This window comes from Taudactylus pleione, unplaced genomic scaffold, assembly GCF_031769625.1.
Source record: "Taudactylus pleione unplaced genomic scaffold, aTauple2 ptg001327l, whole genome shotgun sequence".
Taxonomy (NCBI): Eukaryota; Metazoa; Chordata; class Amphibia; order Anura; family Myobatrachidae; genus Taudactylus; species Taudactylus pleione.
The window spans coordinates 842039-866122 of record NW_028285727.1 but is presented as its reverse complement, the minus strand read 5'-3'; the positions used below and the strand labels follow the sequence as shown (position 1 = coordinate 866122).

At 40.2% G+C, this 24084-nt stretch overlaps 1 protein-coding gene across 5 annotated transcripts in view; it reads left to right on the top strand.

Annotated features, from left to right (window-relative positions):
• Positions 1-1504: 1504 nt before the first annotated feature.
• MSRB3 (methionine sulfoxide reductase B3) overlaps positions 1505-24084 on the top strand; it is a 233280-nt gene continuing 210700 nt past the window's right edge. Inside the window, exon 1 of one of the 5 annotated variants that reach the window (XM_088463138.1) lies at positions 1505-1842. In XM_088463138.1, coding sequence (XP_088319264.1) covers positions 1520-1842 — 323 coding nt within the window. In that variant the 5' untranslated portion in view covers positions 1505-1519. Of the gene's footprint in view, positions 1843-2006; positions 2086-24084 lie in introns of those variants that run through there. The other 4 variants (XM_088463137.1, XM_088463140.1, XM_088463139.1 and 1 more) reach the window with 4 other exon arrangements.

Below are 24084 nucleotides of genomic sequence, written 5' to 3'. Positions count from 1 at the left end.
GAGCACAGGTTTTCAAACTCGGTCCTCAGGACCCCAACACAGTGCATGTCTCTCTGAATCACAAGTGAAATAATTAGCTCCATCTGTGAATCTTTTAAAATAGGTCAGTGAGTAACAAATACACTTGTGCACCTGCTGGGAGACATGGAAAACGAGAACGGTGTGGGGTCCTGTGGACAGAGTTTGAGTACCACTGCTGTAGCTTTTTGTTCCTCTTCTCACAGTGTTTGTATATCAGGCACTCACTCTTACTTTTACTACTTTTCTCATCTGTCTGCTCACAACCGGGATTATGTTCACACGCCCATCCCGGGTGCGACCCAGCTGAGACCCCTAACAGACAGACGGCAAGACCCGGCAATAATGCCAGGTCCATTACGTCATCTGGATCACATGATGAGATCTCCCAGCGCTGGCTCTTCCTATGCAGAGAACGGGACCCGGGTTACACGTTCACACTACATCACGAGCAGGGTTCAACATGCGTTCAACCCTTCTCGTGAACAGGGTTGAAATACCGGGTCACTTGACCCAGTTTATTTCAACCCTGCCCTTTCACTGTGCCGTAACCTGGGTTGCTCTGTGCAAATGTGCAATAACCCAGGTTATTGCAGTTGGTGTAAAAGGGGTATTAGTGTCTTTACCCTGTTGCCCTCCGCATGACATTCAGTGTAATCCACATCTATATCCAAACAGCCTCAACCAGCAGCACTCAGGGATACAAATGAAGACGGGCTCTCTGTATCGTCAACGTTTCAATGTAAGAATATTTTCATTTATATATAAATGAAAAGTTTGCTTTTGGGTCACTTTACAGAAATTTCTGTAAAAACACTTTTTTGCCCACTTCTGTTAAATTTTAATTAAGGCGTTTGATTTTCTGAAAACATAAGGTCTTCTGGAAAAAGGACCAGATATAATTTGTGTGGCTACTGCTGCATAACAAAACCAGTGATATATATTGACATGCGCTAACGTTATAAAATTCCATCAGCACAGGGATGAAAAAACCAAATGGTTAGAGAGATTGGAGACATACTATATGCCCTTCCCTAATTTGGACAGTTTAGTTTCCCTAGGACCACCACAAATGTACCCCAGGTGATAAATTTCGACTTACAGTTCTATAGTGCCCCTTAAACATACCAATACCTGTGCATCACTGTCCTAACTTGTACACCGTATAAAATTGTAATATATAAAATTGTGATAATGTAGAACCCTCAAACATGGACAAAAGCCAACTAATTTTTTTTGTTTACTGTATGTGGCAAGGGTTACATAAAATACATATGCAGATAACACAGCTATAGTGTGTCCCTAGCCTGGGAATTGTTTATATTTCTGTCTTCCCAGTGACGGGTGGTACACTGGCAGGCTGGAGAGGTGCAGCTGCGCCCAGCCGTGTCCTGCTTCCACGCATCACCGAAGTACACAGGCCGCACAGGTTCTCCATCTCTACTGCTGCTGCCCGGCAGGCAGGCAGAGGACATTGCTTCTCACATCAGTAGTGTGCTGGATGAAGGGGGCCTGTGGGTTAGGAGGAGGCGGGTACTGGGCCAAAAAAGAAAAGCCCCAGTGTGGCTTCCAAAGCTCATTCCATGCTCATATTTGGAGCTGGTTGCACAGGAATTTCCCGACATCCCCCACAGGCGGCATTTGCCTGTCACCGCAGCAGCAGCCTGACATTAGAGACACCACCGAGAGGGGAGGGCGCAAAGAAAAGGTGAAAGAAGACGGACAAGCAGCTGCTATCCCAAGAGACAGCAAAGTGCTGCAGGTACCAGACACCCATGCTGCGCCCATTGCTGCTCTGCCTCCTGCTAACTCTTCCTACAGCAGGTAAGAGCGCCAGGATCCTTACATGGCTGCTTTTGTGGGGTGGGGAGGGAGTACCTCATCTGATGCTGATCGCAGTCACCACACCACCCAGTTCTGGAGCTTTCGTAGGCGGTCCGGCAGCCGTCATGTCAGCAGCGTCACATGTCCCTCCAGCATTCAGTTATAGCCTGCACCGAATTGCTGCTGACATGGGGAACACATGACTTTCTAATGATTCAGGAAGCCCGTGCACATGTGTCACAGGTGATGGTGATTGTGGCGTGTTAGTGGCGGCGCTTGTGCCGGTCTCTACTTTCTTTGACTACAAAGCTCTAGTTATTTGCTTTGCAAAATAGGAAACTGCAATTGTCTTATATTAGTTAAAGTTCATAAAAGCACTTTGACATGCAATGGTAATTAAGCAGCTAGACCATTACATATAACATTGGCTGGTGTTCGGCCGGCAGAAAAGTCTATACCAGGGCATTAGTCAGCAGTAATTGCCTGATGTGAGCACAGGTAGGTGTATCAGCTGAGGAGTTGTATAAGCTTCACCTGTATCCACTCTGACTGAGACCCTGGCCTGATGTGAGCACAGGTAGGTGTATCAGCTGAGGAGTTGTATAAGCTTCACCTGTACCCACTATGACTGAGACCCTGGCCTGATGTGAGCTCAGGACTGCTACCTTATTCATTTTATTTGATGTTATTAATTTGCTTACACTTACATGTCTGCATACACATCTGTTATAAGGAAATATCAGTTTCTCATACTGCTACTTTTCATGTTCCTAGGGATGTTAATTAAAATGATTAGGCCAAGCTATAACAATGTCCGCTGGGCTCACTGTGACCCTCCTGTACTCCACTTTAGTTCAGACAATCAAATCTTTAATTCGGTGGCTGGATAGCGTCTGAAAAGAAGAAATGTATTTAAGTAAAGGTACCCATATATCTGCGACGGGTAGTCGCGATCCTGCGATCAGATGAGAAACGCCGATCCGCTGGTCGGAAATGCTGACCGGGGACCATTGATGTTCAGCGATCCCTTCGCAGGATCTCTGAAATTTCACATGTTGAATTTCACCGATTTGAGAATCATGATAATTTTTTGACCGTGATTGTCATATCTGCGAAATCCAACATGTTGGATTTCTGCGATCCTGCAATGCCGGGTTGCAGGATCGCGGAAATCCATCGCAGATGTATGGGGCCCTTAACTCCTGCAACATAAGGACTATCTGCCATGGGCTGTTACAAGATGCATCTGTATGTATGATAATCTATGATATTCCTTCCTTTGCAGGGAAAGGAGATTGTCTTTTTTTTTTTTTTTTTTAATAATTTCTGCCAATTTTGCCACTAAGGGCCGTATTCAATTAGTGGCAAAAAAGTTTCGCTGGTGACATCATTTCGCTAGCGGAAACTTATCACCATATTCAATTGTGTCAAATTTTCGCGGGTGCGGAATCGCCTATGAATAGCTGTCGAAAAAAAGTGCAGAATTACGAAATAGACTTTGGGGGGTCTGCAAGTATGGGGGTGGTGTTTTGTTTTATTGCAGGTGCTTGCTGAAGGTGTGTTTTTCTAATTTTTTTTTTTTAGAACTCACTTTTGCGATTTTTAGCCATGCTTGCACCCATTTTCATGTACCCCAAATTTGCTGGGACTAGTTATTTTCACCAAAAAACCTGCTAAATGCTATTCTTCACCACTTGTGTAAAGACGCTAATTAGCAGCCTTTGAGATCATTTAAGTACCCCAAATAGCTTCACTAGGACTATTCGGGAGTATCAATAGTGATCCCCAATGTCAGTGCATCTTAGCACTTTTCACCTGTTTGCCGTTGAATACGGTGATAAGCGGGGACGCACGCAATACTTTTTCACATGGAAAACCAGCGATGTCGGCGAAAAGTACGGGACTTTTCGCGTCTAATTGAATATGCCCCTAAATCTGCATCAGGCCCACTGTGTCCAGCAGTTGAACTGAGATGGTATACAGCTGCTATTCTAAACAACCCTGTTTGGTGGCATTTCTCTGCTCTACCAAGTCATTTATCACCTGCCTTTGTAAGTTTATAGCTGTATTATTTTCGGGGAGTTAGGCACAGACATTATCTAAAGCACAGGCATCACTAACTGACATTCATTAAGAGTTTTTGGATGCAGCATATTTCTTTAAGGTGGGTACATATTGAGCGATGTGTACCCAGCCGATACGTCTGCCTGATGGGCTGACATATCAGATCCTGGGTACACATCAGAACGATGTAATGAACGTTGGAATGATCACTTGTTCCGTCCTTCATTGCACTGCATGCCTCTGCATGCGATATCATCAGGTTTCATGTGCAGCCCACCACACCTGACGCATGCAACTGGGGGAGCGCTCATATCGTGCATACGCAATGCACGATATGCAGGATTTGCTGTTCCGATTTTGCCAAATTGGAACGACATCTCTAGTGTGTACCCAGCTTTAGTGTATGAGATGGTGATGAACACGGAGAGAAAAGAGGGGACGGGATGTACTACGTATTGGTTAATGTATGCTAAAGAAGCGCTTGTATAGTGGATAGTGCTTAAATGTAATACCAGCAATAGTGAAACATACACACAATAACACTCAATACATATAACGTAGATAAATGTTTAAGCGCTTTCAGTGAAAAATGAAGTGTCCTGAGAAGGTTTCCCCATTAAGACGTGGGCGCTGGATACCAGGGTAAGTGGGATAAACTGACCCTACCTGTCCCTGTGTAAGATCTTCTCCGTGCGGGGGCTGGGTGTGTCCAGGTGGCTGCAGTATAATCAGCTGTATGACAATTCCGTCTGCCGCTTGTAATATCAGTGGCTCGCCGGAGCAGCGTCTTTCTGCACTCTTCTGCCTGGTGGAAATCTGCCGTTCTCATGGAGAGGAATTCGCGCTCACTGGAATAGTGACGTCAGGAGTAGTCTAAACACCAACGCGTTTCATCCGGTAGGACTTTATCAAGGTGTTGCTGTGAAGCCCTTGTTCACCTTTTATCCTTGTGCTAGCCTGGTAATTGGCTGGTTAATTATGTCAATCAGACATGTCTCAATCCCGCATATTTAGCCGGATAACGGGATAAAAAGCTGGGCAATCTAAAAGTGTGCATTTCTTTAATATGTGTATACAATAAAAATGATAAATTAATTTTATTAATAAAATCTGTTTAAAAGTAGTGTGCAGTTATAATTGGTTTAATAATAAGCCAATTAATGCGAATGTAAAATCACAGAATGCTAACAGACAAACATTTACATTACATTATCAGTAGAGTGTATCATGTTGTTCCATTTTTTACTGGATTGTATCATATAAACAATAAATAAATAAATATAAAATCAATCAGTCTTTAAACGAAAAATTGATACAGATTATAATTTGAGAAAAGCTCCTAAATCTAAGTCTATATTTAGACCCTTGGGGTGTAGGGTTCCAATTCTGTATATCCATTCAGTTTCTGTTCTTGAAATTTTTTCTATATATTGGCCCCCTCTCCAATCTTTTTCCACTTTTTTAATTGCCATAAATTTCATTCCTTTAGGATCTTTGTTATGGTGCATCAAAAAGTGATTGGAGACACTGTGTGTGGTTAGACCTTTATGTATGTTGTAAACATGTTCTCCTATTCTTGTTTTTAATTGCCTTATCGTTCGGCCCACATACTGGAGTCCAAAAGGACATTCCAGTAGGTAAACCACACCTTCGGTGTGGCTGCTCAAACTCTGGGTGATGTTGAATTTTTTCTTGTTCGTATTGGAACAAAATTCTGTAATCGTTTTGGTGGATTTCTTGCCTGTTTCCCTGTAGGCTTTACAATTTAGACAGTGATTAAATCCTTTTTGTTTCTGTGTAAAATTCAGTCTCTCTGGAGGTATACAACTTTCCGTAAGTATGTTTTGTAGAGTTCGTGCTTTCTTGTAGACAATACTGGGCTTGCTGGTAATTTCATTTTTTTATCTCTGGATCAAGTTCCAATAGGTGCCAATGTTTCTTTAGACTCTTTTCCAATCCCTTAGTGTAGCTATTGTATTGAGTGATGAAAAGGGTCTTAGGCGGGCTCTGTTCTTTTTTTATTTTTGTAGAGTAGCAGATCTTCTCTTTTCATTTCTTCTACTCTTTTCAAACTGTGATCGATGTTTTTTTCTGAATAATTTCTTTCCAAGAATCTTTTTTTGAGAAAGTTGCTTTGTTCTTTAAAGGTTACATTATCCGTACAGTTTCTTTTGATTCTTTGGAATTGTCCCCCTGGGATATTACCAATCCATTTTGGATGGTGATTACTGGAGGACAGAAGATAGTTGTTACAATCAACTTTTTAAAAAAATGTCCGTGTCTGTAATGTGTTGTCCTCTATATATATCTCCAGGTCCAAAAATTGAATACTCTGTTTACTATAATTGTGAGTAAACTCCAGATTCAATGAATTGTTATTGATGTAGGTCAGAAATTTGGAAAGTATTGCTTCTTCTCCATCCCAGATAAATATGACATCATCTATATATCTTTTCCATTTTATCAAATGCTTTAGAAATGAGTTGTTATTCCATACATGGTCGTCCTCCCACTTGGCGACAAACAGGTTCGCATAACTAGGCGCAAAGTGACTACCCATTGCAGTCCCAGTCTCTTGCTTAAAAAAGTGATCCTGATACCAAAAATAATTATGGTCCAATATGAACTCAATAAGGAAGTTTGTTTGTTGGTAAGGTTAGACATACAGTTCAAATAATGATATGTATGTGCGCAACCGTCAGCATGGCGGATACAGGTGTATAAAGATTTGACATCGCAGGTTACCAGGATATATGACTCCTTCCATAAAATGTTATTCAGTTGTTGAAGTATGAATGTGGTGTCTTTTATATAGCTCCTTTGTTGTACAACTAATGGTTGCAGAAAGATGTCCATGTATCCAGAAAGATTAGAAGTTAGGGATTGGATGCCGGATACTATCGGTCTCCCAGGTGGATTCTGTGGGTCCTTATGAATTTTAGGAAATTGATAAAATACTGGTGTTCTGGGTGTGCTGATGATTAAATAGTCAAACTCTTTCTTGTTTAGAATGCCCAAATCTAATCCTTCTTTAAGATGTTCTTCCAATTCTTTCTTATAAGTTTCTAGAGGGTCTCTTTCAAGTTTTTTATATGTTGTGTCTTCTGATAAAAGTCTTTCTGTTTCTGCTAGATAGTTACTTTTATTCATGATCACCAATCCTCCACCTTTGTCCGCTGTTTGATGATTATTTCTTTATTCTTCTTCAATTCTTGTAGAGCTTGAATTTCTCCTTTATTTAGATTAATTTTGATGGTGGGTTTCTCCGGCATATTTTCTATGTCTCGTTCCACTAGTTTTTGGAATGTTTCTAGGACTGAACCCTTCATAAAACTGGGAAAAAAGTTGCTTGGAGGTTTCAAATTTGTATGTTTAATACTTTGTTCATTATTTCTTTGTTCCACATTGGTCCTTAATATGGGATTTTTTTGAAAATATTTTTTGAGGCAGATCTTCCTCATAAACTTATGTAAGTCAATGTACATCTCAAATTTGTTTGGTAGGGATTGTGGTGCGAATTTAAGTCCTTTTTTTAAAAGGTTTTGTTGATCGTCAGAGAGTAATGTAGAGCTCAAATTAAATATTCCACTCTGATTGTTTCCTACAGTAGAAGTGGTCCCGTTTATGGAAGATTTCTGTGTTAACCCTCTTCCTCTCTTTCCTCTTCCATTCCATTTTTACAAAGTTTCTTTGTTTGCGGACTTATATTGGAGTTGTCCAAACTGTCCAGAAGTTCTAAAAAATCTTCCGTTGAATTCTTTCTGGATCTCTTCTTAAGACTAGTGCGATCAACAATAGCATTTTCTGTATCTCTTTGTGTGATTCTTTGTCTGAGCTGGAAAGCTTCTTGTTCATTTAGTTTCAATGCTTCTTTTCTTCCTATTTCAAAGGAGTTGTGAGCTGATTGGGATTTGTGAGTTCTTTGATGACTTGTGGATTGATTGAAATTTTGATAGCTAAAATTCCTTTTGTTGTATGGTAGATATGTTCTGCTTCTAGGTTGTTCTCTGGGGGTTTTTAATAGGTAATTCTTCTGAAACTTCTTTTCCTGTTGTCTGGGTGGTTCTTCTTTGAGATGTTTTTTCTGTTCTGCATGAAACTTGGTTTTACAGATGCTTGGATCATAAAGTTTTTTATCTTCTAGGTCTCTCCAAAATTTCCTTCTCTTCCGCTCCTTTATGTCTCCTTCAATTTCATCAATGTTTTGTGTTAGTGAACTGAATTAGCTTCTTATAATCTTCCATGTTCTTAACTGGAATAAATTCTTCTTCATATTTCTTTATACAATCCTGTATGTCCAAAAATATTTTCAAAAAAATCCCAAATTAAGGACCAATGTGGAACAAAGAAATAATGAACAAAGTATTAAACATACAAATTTGAAACCTCCAAGCAACTTTTTTCCCAGTTTTATGAAGGGTTCAGTCCTAGAAACATTCCAAAAACTAGTGGAACGAGACATAGAAAATATGCCGGAGAAACCCACCATCAAAATTAATCTAAATAAAGGAGAAATTCAAGCTCTACAAGAATTGAAGAAGAATAAAGAAATAATCATCAAACAGCGGACAAAGGTGGAGGATTGGTGATCATGAATAAAAGTAACTATCTAGCAGAAACAGAAAGACTTTTATCAGAAGACACAACATATAAAAAACTTGAAAGAGACCCTCTAGAAACTTATAAGAAAGAATTGGAAGAACATCTTAAAGAAGGATTAGATTTGGGCATTCTAAACAAGAAAGAGTTTGACTATTTAAACATCAGCACACCCAGAACACCAGTATTTTATCAACTTCCTAAAATTCATAAGGACCCACAGAATCCACCTGGGAGACCGATAGTATCCGGCATCCAATCCCTAACTTCTAATCTTTCTGGATACGTGGACATCTTTCTGCAACCATTAGTTGTACAACAAAGGAGCTATATAAAAGACACCACATTCATACTTCAACAACTGAATAACATTTTATGGAAGGAGTCATATATCCTGGTAACCTGCGATGTCAAATCTTTATACACCTGTATCCGCCATGCTGACGGTTGCGCACATACATATCATTATTTGAACTGTATGTCTAACCTTCCCAACCAACAAATAAACTTCCTTATGAGTAGTATTGAGTTCATATTGGACCATAATTATTTTTGGTATCAGGATCACTTTTTTAAGCAAGAGACTGGGACTGCAATGGGTAGTCGCTTTGCGCCTAGTTATGCGAACCTGTTTGTCGCCAAGTGGGAGGACGACCATGTATGGAATAACAACCCATTTCTAAAGCATTTGATAAAATGGAAAAGATATATAGATGATGTCATATTTATCTGGGATGGAGAAGAAGCAATACTTTCCAAATTTCTGACCTACATCAATAACAATTCATTGAATCTGGAGTTTACTCACAATTATAGTAAACAGAGTATTCAATTTTTGGACCTGGAGATATATATAGAGGACAACACATTACAGACACGGACATTTTTTTAAAAAGTTGATTGTAACAACTATCTTCTGTCCTCCAGTAATCACCATCCAAAATGGATTGGTAATATCCCAGGGGGACAATTCCAAAGAATCAAAAGAAACTGTACGGATAATGTAACCTTTAAAGAACAAAGCAACTTTCTCAAAAAAAGATTCTTGGAAAGAAATTATTCAGAAAAAAACATCGATCACAGTTTGAAAAGAGTAGAAGAAATGAAAAGAGAAGATCTGCTACTCTACAAAAATAAAAAAGAACAGAGCCCGCCTAAGACCCTTTTCATCACTCAATACAATAGCTACACTAAGGGATTGGTAAAGAGTCTAAAGAAACATTGGCACCTATTGGAACTTGATCCAGAGATAAAAAATGAAATTACCAGCAAGCCCAGTATTGTCTACAAGAAAGCACGAACTCTACAAAACATACTTACGGAAAGTTGTTTACCTCCAGAGAGACTGAATTTTACACAGAAACAAAAAGGATTTAATCACTGTCTAAATTGTAAAGCCTGCAGGGAAACAGGCAAGAAATCCACCAAAACGATTACAGAATTTTGTTCCAATACGAACAAGAAAAAATTCAACATCACCCAGAGTTTGAGCAGCCACACCGAAGGTGTGGTTTACCTACTGGAATGTCCTTTTGGACTCCAGTATGTGGGCCGAACGATAAGGCAATTAAAAACAAGAATAGGAGAACATGTTTACAACATACATAAAGGTCTAACCACACACAGTGTCTCCAATCACTTTGATGCACCATAACAAAGATCCTAAAGGAATGAAATTTATGGCAATTAAAAAAGTGGAAAAAGATTGGAGAGGGGGCCAATATATAGAAAAAATTTCAAGAACAGAAGCTGAATGGATATACAGAATTGGAACCCTACACCCCAAGGGTCTAAATATAGACTTAGATTTAGGAGCTTTTCTCAAATTATAATCTGTATCAATTTTTCATTTAAAGACTGATTGATTTTATATTTATTTATTTATTGTTTATATGATACAATCCAGCAAAAAATGGAACAACATGATACACTCTACTGATAATGTAATGTAAATGTTTGTCTGTTAGCATTCTGTGATTTTACATTCGCATTAATTGGCTTATTATTAAACCAATTATAACTGCACACTACTTTTAAACAGATTTTATTAATAAAATTCATTTATCATTTTTATTGTATACACATATTAAAGAAATGCACACTTTTAGATTGCCCAGCTTTTTATCCCGTTATCCGGCTAAATATGCGGGATTGAGACATGTCTGATTGATTGACATAATTAACCAGCCAATTACCAGGCTAGCACAAGGATAAAAGGTGAACAAGGGCTTCACAGCAACACCTTGATAAAGTCCTACCGGATGAAACGCGTTGGTGTTTAGACTACCCCTGACGTCACTATTCCAGTGAGCGCGAATTCCTCTCCATGAGAACGGCAGATTTCCACCAGGCAGAAGAGTGCAGAAAGACGCTGCTCCGGCGAGCCACTGATATTACAAGCGGCAGACGGAATTGTCATACAGCTGATTATACTGCAGCCACCTGGACACACCCAGCCCCCGCACGGAGAAGATCTTACACAGGGACAGGTAGGGTCAGTTTATCCCACTTACCCTGGTATCCAGCGCCCACGTCTTAATGGGGAAACCTTCTCAGGACACTTCATTTTTCACTGAAAGCGCTTAAACATTTATCTACGTTATATGTATTGAGTGTTATTGTGTGTATGTTTCACTATTGCTGGTATTACATTTAAGCACTATCCACTATACAAGCGCTTCTTTAGCATACATTAACCCTTACCTGGCCAGTGATCTGGCCATTTAAAAGAAAGCTGCTTATCACTGGGAGCGCATGATTCATTATTATATTGTACTACGTATTGCATTATGAATGCGGTACATCCTGCCACTTATCTGGTTTATACTGGTGTTAATAACGCGAAAGCCGCAGGGGACACTGGGAGGGATCTGATTGAATCCCTCTCAGTGTACTTTGAGAAGAGAAGCCCATTTGCTTCTATTACGCAATGTCATCTATTGATGGCGTTGCGTAACTGGTACAAGCTTCGGAAGGTATTGCTTTCCAGAGCTTGGTATATATGGGAAATGCGACAGAACTCATAAAATGTCAGTTTTCTGAGATTTGCCCGTATTTTAGCCTTAGTACATCATGCCCAGGAGCTGAGATAAATATTTATTTATAGAATCTCACCATTTTAAACAAATTAAACTTACATTGGTTATGGTCAACATCAAATGTTGCTTTATTTCTGTTATTAATATTCATATTATTAATTAATATTATTATTCATATTTTTTTTAACTACTTTCTTTCACTTTTCTGTACTAGCATATCCAGCTACTTAGTGCAACAATATACTATCCAATATCAGAGCTCCTCTTCACCATTTTGTTTACTTGGGCCCAAGCGATACATTTTCTTTTGCTTGTTTCTCGGCGTGTTTAAGCAGAGCAGGTCATTTTAAATGGCAATACTATTCAAAGCAAAACACAGCATGTTTTGCTTTAAATAGTATTGCTGTTTTAAATTTCATGCTTAAACATGTCAAGATATGGCAGCAAAAAATTTAACCCTTGGGCCCAAGTAAACAAATTTGGGAAAAGTCCCCGCTTTGTAAATTTACCACCAGTTGTCTGAATCTGGTGCAATTTGATCTCACAAATATGCTGAAATTGGACAGAACTGGCTGTATGGTTCTATGGATGGATGGAGATATATATATATGATGGAACTGAATTTTAGCGCCCATCCCCATCGTGCTAATATACCTTATGTATATATGTATGAAAAGAATAATAAATTACAAGCAATAAAGTGATTGTTTAAAGTGCAACGTGCATAAATACAACAATGTGAGAAAATGTTAAATCCCTAAAATTCCAAGTATCCTAAGTATCTAAAAATGATGCAAGTAAATGTATTTATACTATAAAGTGCATTGTGCAGAAAAAATATATACTGAGATTTGCTTGCACACTCAATTTGTGAAAAATACCAACACCTACTGATATATAGATAAATAAACAATTGGACAAAAAAATGTATTAAAAATGATTTTATTGTGACAATACCTAAACATATGGGGTGATGTGAACCTATAATAGACGTTTTTTTTTTTTTAGAAAAGTACATAAAATGTCACATATTAAAAACTGCTTATCTGGTAAAACACTGGTAAGTTCATGAAATGTAGAGGAGGAGGAACCTCAAGTGCATTTGGTCTGGGTATCAGACTTTTTCAAGGGGGATATATATATATATATATATATATATATATATTAGTGTTCCCTCTAGCTCCGGCGTGAGGCAGGGCGCCGGAGCTAGAGAGGGCATGCCCGTGCGCGCGCCGAAGAAGGGGGCGTGGTCATCAAAAAAAGGGGCGTGTCTATAAGACGCGTCCCCTTTTCGTCACTCTTGGGGGTGTGCCCGGCACTCACGGACACGCCGGGCAGTCCCCAAACCCTGCAGACAGGGAGAATAGATGCCGGGTCACCGCATGTTTCTCCACCCGCGGGACACTGCGTCCCGTGGGTGAGAACGGCTCCCGCAGGCTGTGAGGGCAGGGCGCTTTTTGCCCTCCTCCTGGAGGGCAGGGAACGCTACATATATATATATATATATATATATATATATATATATATATAAATAACACTTGCAAGTAAATGGGCACTCTCAAATGCAAAAATAGAGAAAAATGATTAGCTCACATGTTCAAAGTCCATAGTCGAGGTTTCGGTCAACAGGACCTTTGTCAAGACACAAAGCAACCAAACAGCATAACCACCACAGGAACAACAGAATGAATATATATATATATATATATATATATATATATATAATTTCAGATGTCCTGACTCAACCTCATCAATGCCTAACCCAAACCCCTGGGTCTAGAAACATGAAAATTAGGGTGTATATTCCTTCCATGACGTAGGTGCCCACTAAGATGGGTTTTCTTTGAAATTTGATTCCTAAGACGGTGAAAAAGGCTAAAATGTTTTCTCCCCATTTGCAATGTACTGCTTGACTCTCACCGTAGCTGCAGCACAGTTCAGAATTCAAACACCAACTGTCATCCCAAGTGCTGCCAAACATCACTGCCAGTTGTTGTGGCTCCCCTATTTGAATAGTGAGGGAAAGGAATGTGTTACTACAGAGGTGAGAGAGGAAAATGTGTTACAACAACAGTGAGAGGGGAATGTGTTACTATAGAGGTGAGGGAAGGGAATGTGGTACTACACAAATGAGGGAGGCAGGGGAATGTGTTACTACACAGGTATGGGAGGGGAGTGTGTTAATACACAGGTGAAGGAGAGGAATGTGTTACTACACAGGTGAGTGAGGGGAATGTCAAGTGTGTTACTAAGGGGTGAGGGAAGGGAATGTGTTACAACACCAGCGAGGGAGGGTAATGTGTTACTACAGGGACAAACAGGGGTAATTTGTTACTCCAGAGGTGATGGAGGGGAATAGTTACTACAGATAAGGGTAATGTGTTACTACAGGTCTGAGGGAGGGATTGTATTTCTACACAGGTGAGGTAGGGGAATGTCAAATGTGTTACAATATGGATGAAGGAGGGAAGAGTGTTACTACAGAGGTGAGGGAGTGGGAATGTGTTAGTACATTCCCCATCAGATCACCCCCCCCCCCAAAAAAAAAATGAAATATCCACCACCCATCTAAGATTTTTACCATTTTTTTAATAAGAGGGAATTTCTGCCAAATATCTCGACTGTCTGACTGCTAGTTTTTAACCGTTAGTAAAACTGTTAAACTGATTACTAGTCGCGGCTTATTTATTCCAGTTTATTTCAAGTATCACGGGTGTTTACTAAGGAATCGCCACAAAATTTGAACCCCATAGGTAAATTTCCTCCAGAATCCAAACCAAATTACTTTATCTGCCTTACCTTTTGTGTTACAGTAAGAACAGAATTAAAAACACTAAGTTAAATCAACATGAGATATACCAGTTTTTTTTATGTGCTTAACAGGTATAGATTACTAGAGAAACAAGAGATCTCAGTGTCTAAAATAAATTAATAGTTAATCATAAAGAATGTGTGTATGTGTGTGTGTGTGTATATATATATATATATATATTCTCTCTCTCTCTCTTTCCCCCCCCCCCCAGGAATAAGGGTGACAAATAAAAGACCAATCTAAAACCTAAATATGCAGATGAGGCAATAACGATGTGGCGGATAATTAGGTACTAATATCTGATAACCATAACTGTGCTAGAATAGCACTAGGATACAATTATATCAATATCAAACATTGCAATAATACAATGAAAAAAAACAACAAAACGTTCTAACACATTCAAAGGTAAGGGTGTATCAAATTTTTTTAAATCTGTATCCCAAATTAGTTCAGGGTCAAGGATCTTTTTGGTTTTATAATGCCGGCATTTCAAGATCTCTTTATATACCAGACTGGATATTCTTATAGAGTGTCAGATGACAAAAAGCATGACAATGTTGGCAATACTAGTGAATCTGAGTTCCAATATATAAACTCCTCCAGATTAATATAGAGACCGGGGAATGGATCCAATCAGGAGTTGGTTACTGCTACAAATACGTGGTGCACTCACGTTTTGGGGATCGGGTTTTCTCCTCTGATACACGGAGGTTGGTCCACATGCAATGTCCAAAGCGGTATTAGCTTTAGGCGTTGATGTCCGGAGTTGTGCTGGGAAATCTGTGCCCACGGATGTGTGCAGAATTACATGAACCCACAGTGTGCCTCATAAGATGTGCAGTAAATTTTTTTAGGTACTTAACAGGTATAGATTACTACCCCCAAAAAATCAGTATGGTACTCTGTTTCATAGTGGAGAAATTAACAATAATACAAATGTTCATAAAAAAGAAAAGCAATGATCACAAATAGTACAATAGTGCAAATGGTGTATAACATCATCCAAACTGTAAAGGGAGGAACCAATAAGTTCTATTCACATATGGAAACATTGCTATACAAAAGAAAATTAGAATAGTACAACAAATCATTATAAAGACAACATAGAAAAAATAGATAAACTAAATAGCTCGCCACCCCCCCCCCCCTTACACAGCTCACAGAAAGTACATATGAAACGTTGTTGAAAAGAAAAATACAATTTTGCAATCTTATCAGAGGGTCATTAGCTGCAAGCTGTAACAAGTACCAAGATGAATTCTGTAAACTAATATGGATTTGTGAACGCATAGAGGTAGAAAGTGTATCTATATAACTCTCCCGCATAAGGAAGGATTTCTCCATTTTAAGGTCTTTATCTAAAATGACTTCAACCCAATTCATTCTAAACAGGTAATGTAATTTGGCTTTAAAAAGAGAAAGTGAGGGTGGGAGGGGATTTACCCAGGTTTGTAGAATAGCCTTACAAGCTGCTGCATTTAATGCCAAAAAAAAGTCATCTGCTACCTTGAGTAATACGAGTTTGGGGGCAAAGTATACCAAGCAAGGCCCATTCTGGTGTAAAAGGGACATAATTGACCAAATTAGCATAGAGTAGGAAAGTACTTGAAGCCAAAAAACACGAATAATGGGGCATGGCCAAAGGCAATGGTACAAATCTGCTGATTGAGCACCATTTATAACAATTCAAATTTGGCGAGGATCCCATCAAATGCCTATGGGGAGATAAATAAGCTCTATGTAGAATATTTAAAAACATTGCAGTATAAGGGGAGTAAGGTATCAATGTGCAGGCTTTATCATGGGATCAAATTAAATAATCTGGCCAAGGAGAAAGGGCCCTCATTCAGAGCCGTACGCTCTGAGCAGAGCGCACGCTCTGCATGAGGGCCGGGCTCCATTTTCATGGAGCGTCCTCCTGGACGCTCGTATAGCTGTGGGTCACCACCCACAGGCTATACGAGCGTGCATTTTGATGGCCGCGATGGTCGTCACCATCGCGACCATCGAAATTGCGAGCCGGAGCCTGCGGTTGAGGTTATCAGAGCCAAAATCACTCCCACTGACATCACTAGTGATGTCAGTGGGCCGGCTTCTGACGGGAGGCGTTCCCGTGGGAACGCCCCCGTCAGGGAGGCATGCCCCCGGCACGCCCACCAAAGGGGGCGTGCTGTCAATCAACATTGACAGCACGCCCCCTTTGATCGGACACAACGAGCGAAGGAAAGTCCTTCGCTCGTCGTGTCTGGCGCATGCGCACGACGGAGCTCCCTCCGTCGTGCGCATGCTCAGTGCAGACCATTGACCCACTTGCGAGCGGACAGCCGCTCGCGAGTGGGTCTGAATCAGGCCCAAGGTTTGTAAGAGAATTATCGGGTAAAAATACGTGATGAAGAAGGGTATAAATTATGGAAGTGGCTCTTATTGTCAGAGATTGGGATTATATGAGGGTATCCAGTGGGTTGTTCTAATCGAAAGCAGATAAAACGTGTAAAACTGAGCTAATATAGCTTTGTACTTGCAGAAATGCAAGAAGGTATGCTGGCATTGTGGGATAACTCTCCCTAGACTCCTGGAGCGTTGAGGGGCTTTTTGGTGGATTTATTAACAAGTGTCCCTATATTACCCACCCTCTGAGCTCGCCATATGTTAAACGGATACGAGGCCCTACCGTTTTGACAGTCTGGGTTGGAAAGAAAGGGGAGGTACAATGACTTATGCGCATTCCGTCCAAAATTTGTGCCGAAGAATGTGCCACGTTTTCCTACTCTGCCAAAGCAATGGGTAATCCTGCAACACCTGGGGGACCTCCTGATTGTGAGCGTGAAGAAAACTAATAAGATCACCACCCTCAAAAAATTCCCTTTCAAAAGAGGTATTAGCATGTAGATCTCGGTTGCACAGCCAATCCTTAACATACCTGAAGTGAGCAGCGTAAGTATACAATTGTACACTAGGAAAATTAATTCCCCCCCCTGAGTTGTTGAAACTTATATAACCCAATTTGTGGGCGCTTCCCATTCCAAATGAACTTCCTGAAAATATAATTTACCAATTGTGCACCTATATTAGAAAGAAGGAAGGTAAGAACTTGAATAGGATACATTAGCTTAGGGAACGATATCATTTTAATCAGGTTAGCCCTGCCTAGGTAAGATAATAAATTCTTCCAACCCTCCAACTCCATTGAAACAGATCGGATTACTGAGGAAAAAGTTACATCGTAGAGAAGATGGAGATTACTTGAAATCTGGACACCTAAATACGTGAAACTTTGCGTAGCCCATAAAATAGGGATATTGGAAGAAAATGAGATATGAGAAGAGGCCGACCCAGACTAAGCGCCACCGACTTAGTGATATTGACCATGAAACTTGATATGGAGCCAAAGTTGGCTAAAGCAGCAAAGATACGATCAAGGGGCACAGAGGGATCTGACACAATTGATATTCTCTTAACAAAAAAAAATCCATAAAATCTGAGATGGGTGGTGGACACACCTGGTTGAACTGGCGTGAAAAGACTCAGGTAGGGGAGGATAATGTCTTACTATAGCAGTGAGGGAGAGGATGCATTACTATAGAGGTGAAGGATTCATGTGTTATTGGAGTGGTGAAATGGAAACAGTAAATATGTAAGGTCTACCTGGGTGAAACCGGGTACATAATCAGCTAGTACCCTATACCAAAGATTCCCACCATTACAGACCAGGTTTTAAGGATATCCATGGTTTATCCCAGATAGTTAAATCAAATTGACTAAGGTGATAATAGTCACCTGTGCTTAAGCATGGATATCCTTAAAACCTGGACTATAATGGCAGAGTTTGGGAACATCTGCGTTATACTATCTGAATTGTAGGGCCCAAGTAATGTCGTAGGCTAATGAACACACACACACACCACACCCCCCCATGGTTATCATCCATGTTTTCCACCAGTCCTGAACAACATGATCAAACCCAAAGAGATATTGATTTGGGACCTGTACAGTTTTACTGTATAGTTACATTTAATCCCTTGATCAGGTTTAAGAATCTATATATGGAAATTATAAGAATCTTTAGTGTATTTTGAATTCTAAATTTGCAGTCTTGCTGTGTATGTGCAATTACACTTATTAACCACTTAACTGCCTTTTTTTTTTCTAAAAAACTTCCCAAAATTGTAGTGTTTTTTTTTGTGAGGAACATCTATTTCAACTTATCCAAAATTATTTCATCTAAAAAATAAAAAAATGTTTTTTTTCTGTTTTTTTCCAAACATCGGAAACATTGCGATTTTTCAATTTGACACCGGTTCCAGGCACAAGGTACTCTAAGGAGGTGAGGGGGAGGTTAATTTACTTTTTCCCAGCGGCTGCTAATCTTTGCCGCTGGGTGGGGGGGGGTCTTGCTTAGCTGACTAATCAGCAGTGATCGGCAGCACAGCAGACACAGGAGGAGAGGGTACAGGCAAGCAGAGGGACCAGAGCAGCAGCTGCGGGAAAATATTCTCTTCCGCCCTCATGTTTATCTGACTGGTTGAAATTTTGAGATCAGAGCAGATAAAAATCTGCCTGGTGTGGTCGGAAAATTGCGACCATCCCAGGCAAGTGGTTTAAAGGCCAGGCAGCTTGTTACTTCACATGCCATCATCCATAATAGATATGGGCATAGTGCCATTTTTTTTTTAATTAATAGAGTGCTGTTGTATTGAAGTACTTTGAGTGATATATTGGGGAAATTTCATTTTACATCTTTGATGTAACAGTAAAAAAAATCTTATTTCTAGTTAAATTTACAATGAACCTAGTTTCATGTAAGCTTCAAAAGCCCACTACTATTGATATGTTTATAAAGAGGTATTACAATTCCAATATGTAGTTTTTTTTTTTTTTTATTCAGTTATTCAGTCTCTCATTTTCCTTTTTTCAATATTTCTTTTACCCCTACCTTCTGAAACCATGAAAGTGATACAGATAGTAATCATGCAACATAAACAAAGTGCATCTTCCAAATCCTAAACTAACCTTTTTTGAAAAATTTAATGAAGCAAAAATTAGGATTTACTGTTGTGCGCATTTTAATATTGTACAGGGGGGCACATATTAGACGGCATCAGTTTCTGCAGCCATTTCATTTGCAAATCAAAGCTGTTTTATAAAAGCTAAAATTTTATGAGCGGTAAGGTTATTCACATTTTTTTTAAAGAGGACGAACTATCATATCACACTTTTCTAAGTAAATCTTTCAGACTATTTACCAGACATTATAATTTATCTAGATTTCTTGTCTCTACCACATGAACACTCCAGGAATCTAATGGGGCATACACACGATCACATTTGTCAGATGAACGATTTGCAAACAATCTGCAAACGATTGAACAATTTCAGCCTGTATTAAAATTAATGCAAATCGTACAAAACTGACTGCAAACACATCAGATGTCAGATATCGTTATCTGACAAACGGGAACGCGCATTGTTCATTGTTGCACACATGTCAGATTTTTCTTTCAGATATGGACGATTGAACAATTTTTAAAATCGTTATCGTTCAGATCTGAAGTAAAATCTGACCGTGTGAATGCACCATTGCATTGATAAATGAATAGGGAAATGCAGAGCTCAAGGGGCCGATTAAATTACTCCCTGCGGCTTTGCAAAATGTCTCTGTGTAAATGATTTCTGCCTGCAGCCTATGGCGGTGTGAGCAGAAATCGGGCTACCATGATTGCGCTTAATTTAATCTGCCCGTATATGTTGCATTTCTTCAGGTACAGAATGCTGCTGTTTTGTCTAAGAACACACCACATGAATGAAAGAAACTGGAGCTGATGCAGTGTTAAGCTGTGTACACATCTATACAATCATCGGGCCGTTCATCCAATATCGAGAGAACTGCCATTGGATTGTATAGGTGTGTACCCTGTCATTATACAGGAGCGTTAGTCAATAAACGGTTTTTAACGCCCCTGCAATGGTCGGGATCGGGAGGTCACATCTTATGTACAGTTTAATATTCGTTGTTTCAATCTCCCGATCCCATAGAAGCCCGTACACACTGTGCTATGTCTGCACGGTGTGTACGCGGCTGACGGGGTCACACTGGGGACAGACTGCACGGCTGATTGGGACAGTTTAACCCGATCAGCCTGCAATCGTAAAAGTGTGTACCCAGCCTTAGTGTAATGCCAGTTGCATGTAATCACTCTGTGCATATGCCCAGTAAGCAGCCGTACATATTTGTGCCAATGCAGATTTGGATGATTCTGGCACTTGCGCTGAAGCAGGACAAGTACAGTAACAGAGTGCTTGCACAATTGCGAACAGATGCAAACTATGACAAAGGCACATACAGTATATATCTGAGAAAGCAGTACTACTTGCTGGTGGCCAGAAGATGGTACAAATACTGGGTGATGATGGGGACGGTCTCCAGTACTAGCAAGCTGCTTGTGATTGGCTGATTGTGAGTGGACCGCTAACACTGATATGTGCTTTACTTCTGCTCAGGTGCATGTTATGGTTTTGTGATTTATTTATTTTTTGTACACAAGTTGGAAAGTTGCTTCTGTTGCTCTAGAGAGGTTTCTAAAATTATATTGATGCTTTGTAGCACTTGTGTATTTTGCAAGCAAAACATCATAACTGTATGTGGCGTATTCCTGGCGTATGCCAACCTTAGCTATCTTGCGATTCATGTATAATACATGTGTTCTGTTCACCATAAATTATGCCCACTGTTTAGCCACCTCTGAATAGCACTGTATGTGCATCGAAATGAGTGAAATAGTGAATATCCTGGTTCAGATTGGGAAAGCCTGCGCAGTTCAGCATAAACAAATATGGGTTGTGGTCATGCCTTTCTCTGCCATATAGAGACTCTTGAATTGCTGTGCCAAGTACATACAGTACCCACGCACTATTGTGTGCTGATGTATCTTCCAACATTTCTGCCAGTCGGGACAAATGTCCTGGCTGTCAGACTCGTGGAACAGTAAACTCAAATTACTGTTTGCGCTAAAACAGCCTGCCCTGTGCCTTCCCCACCTGCGGGCCGTAGTGTACCACTGGTGGGAAAAGTTGTGGTGACCGATCTCCCCCGGGTAAATAGATGCCATGTGCATGCGCACTGCATCTTTTCTCCGTGAGGGGAGAGCTTGGGGGAATCCCAGCACCAACGTAAGTGTTGGGCACATCCCCAAGGTTGACAAATTGGGGGCGTGCAACAAGGACTTGCCCCCCTCCCAGGTCAGCCATGCCCCCTTTTCGGGCAAACACGCGGCTTCGGCGTGCACAGTGACGCCGTGCCCGCGATCTAGAGGAAACACTAGAACTGTCCTGTCTAAAGGGGTCTTTATAGTTGGGAGTTAAGCCTTAGTTGTAAGAGTTATATACTTTATACCCCGATAGCTCTCCTAGGTTTGACAAAATTATTACATAAGAAGCTGTGAAATGTTTGTGTGGCTATTTGTAAATATATTGAAGTGACATGGCTTTGGTTTTATCTTTTATGATATCAAAAACCTAACTTCAAAAATCTACAATAGTGAAAAACTAGCATACAAGATCATCAAAATAAAATGTAAACTGATTTTAATTGTGTTTTGCTAAATTAACTATCGAGAATATTGTAAATTTAATTGTTACTACTAGTAATTATTATTATTTTGTAAAATTGTAATTGTCTATTTACTGGCATTCAAATAAATGGAGTAATATTTAAATGGTTTTATGGAAAGTTTACATTTTAACTATGTACTAACAAGTGTCTTTAGTGCAAGGCTTTTTTTATTTATTTTTTAAATCAAGCACTACATATCTTTCTTAAAAGTTGTGCTATGGTCCTGCTGATATGCCACAGAACCTTTTTTATCTGGGGTGCAGAAAAGAAACTTAGTATAGCAGCAGGCCTATAAATCAAGACAAACCTAAGTGCATTCCACCTGATGTAGAATCCCAAATCTGCATAAAATAAATACATTTTACAAAAAAAAAAAAACTGTGTTCCTCATGCCCAGAATTGCTACTGGGATTAATGCTCATAGCCTAAGCCACAGGTTCTCAAACTCTGTCCTCAGGACCCCAAACAGTGCATGTTTTCCAGTGCTCATCATAGAATCAAGTGAAATAATTTGCTCCACCTGTGGATCTTTTAAAATGTGTCAGTGAGTAATGAATACACCTGTGCACCTGCTGGGTGACCTGGAAAACGTGACCTGTGTGGGGTCCTGAGGACCGAGTTTGAGAACCACTGGCCTAAGCTATTAGTTGCGAAATTGGGGCTGCCACTAGCACTAGGCTATTGCAGGATGGACTGGTGACACTATGGGGGCTATTCAGTTGTTTTGGGTGTCCCCCGCTGGGCATCTGTGATTGGGTGCCCAACAGAGCAATTCAATTGTTGCTGCTTTCACACACCTAAACCCACGGGTGGACATATTTCTTCTCGCAGCCCTCGTACCTCCTGAGGTACGAGAACAAATGTGTGCAAAGTCTGTTGTTTGGGGCCCCTAACGGAAGATTAGGTGGCATAACCACTTCTTTAGATGGTTTGGTGCTTTTAGGTGCATTAAATACTAATGGATGTCCGAACGAAAAAACTATTTGATTGCTCCGTCGGGTGCCTAATAATATACACACCCAGCAGGGGCCGCGCTGTATGCAGAGCCGCATTAGGGCCTGATGGTGCCCTAGGCAACATACTAATTTGTGCCCCATCTGCACATGCGTGTGTAAAAAACTATTTAATGAAAGCATGAAAATCTCCACAGCTTTTCCCTCACATGCCCCATCTACAGCAGGTTATTCCCTACAAAGCTTACCCCCTTACCTGCCCCACTACCCACCAGTTTCTCCCTCACACGCTCCTCTGTACACTGGCTTCTCTTTCGCATGCCCAACTTCCCCCTCACATGTCTCCCCATATTTTATGCAGTGAAGTGATCACAAAACCTCTTCCTCAAATATGCATAGACACACCGTAAATATCTTTCTTTCTGTGGGGGCGATTCAATTGTTTTGGGTTCCTCCTCCCCCGCTGGGTGTCTATACGACTGGGCACCTAATGGAGCAACTTAATTGTTGCTCCTTTCGGAACGCCTAAAGCCATGGAGGGACAAATTTCTTCTCGCAGCCTCCTGAGGTGCGAGAAGAAGTGTGTGCAAAGTCTGTTGTTTGGGCGCCCTCACCGTGGTGTGAGCGCCCAAACATCTGTATTGGGCGCCCTAACCACTTCTTTAGACGGGTTTAGCCACTTTGCGCGGCTAAACCCAGTGCTTTTAGGTGCGTTAAATACGAATGGGTGTCCAAACTGAGAAACAATTTAATTGCTCCGTCAGGTGCCTATACGTAGAGACGCCCTGCAGGGGCCACGCAAAACAATTTTATCGCCCCCTGTGTGGATTGTGGCATTCTATAATAAATGTGGTAAAATGCTTATTTAGGGGTCTATTCATCAAACTAAAAATGAAGCAGTGTTAATTAAGTTTACAACTCGCATTGAGTTTTAACTAAATAACAGAAGCATTCATCATGCCTCTAGTACATAAGTATCTCTTCTGAAAAACTGCTATTTCTGTCGAGATATTTAGAGTTACTTTCCTCCTGCATCCCTTACATAACGCGCAGTATTCTTGTCTGCGCATGCTCCGCCTCCGTGTATAGGACTATGAAATAAAGTACACTAGAGAAAAAATATATTTCTAAAATAAAGTTTATTTTATAAATGCACAGCAGCCA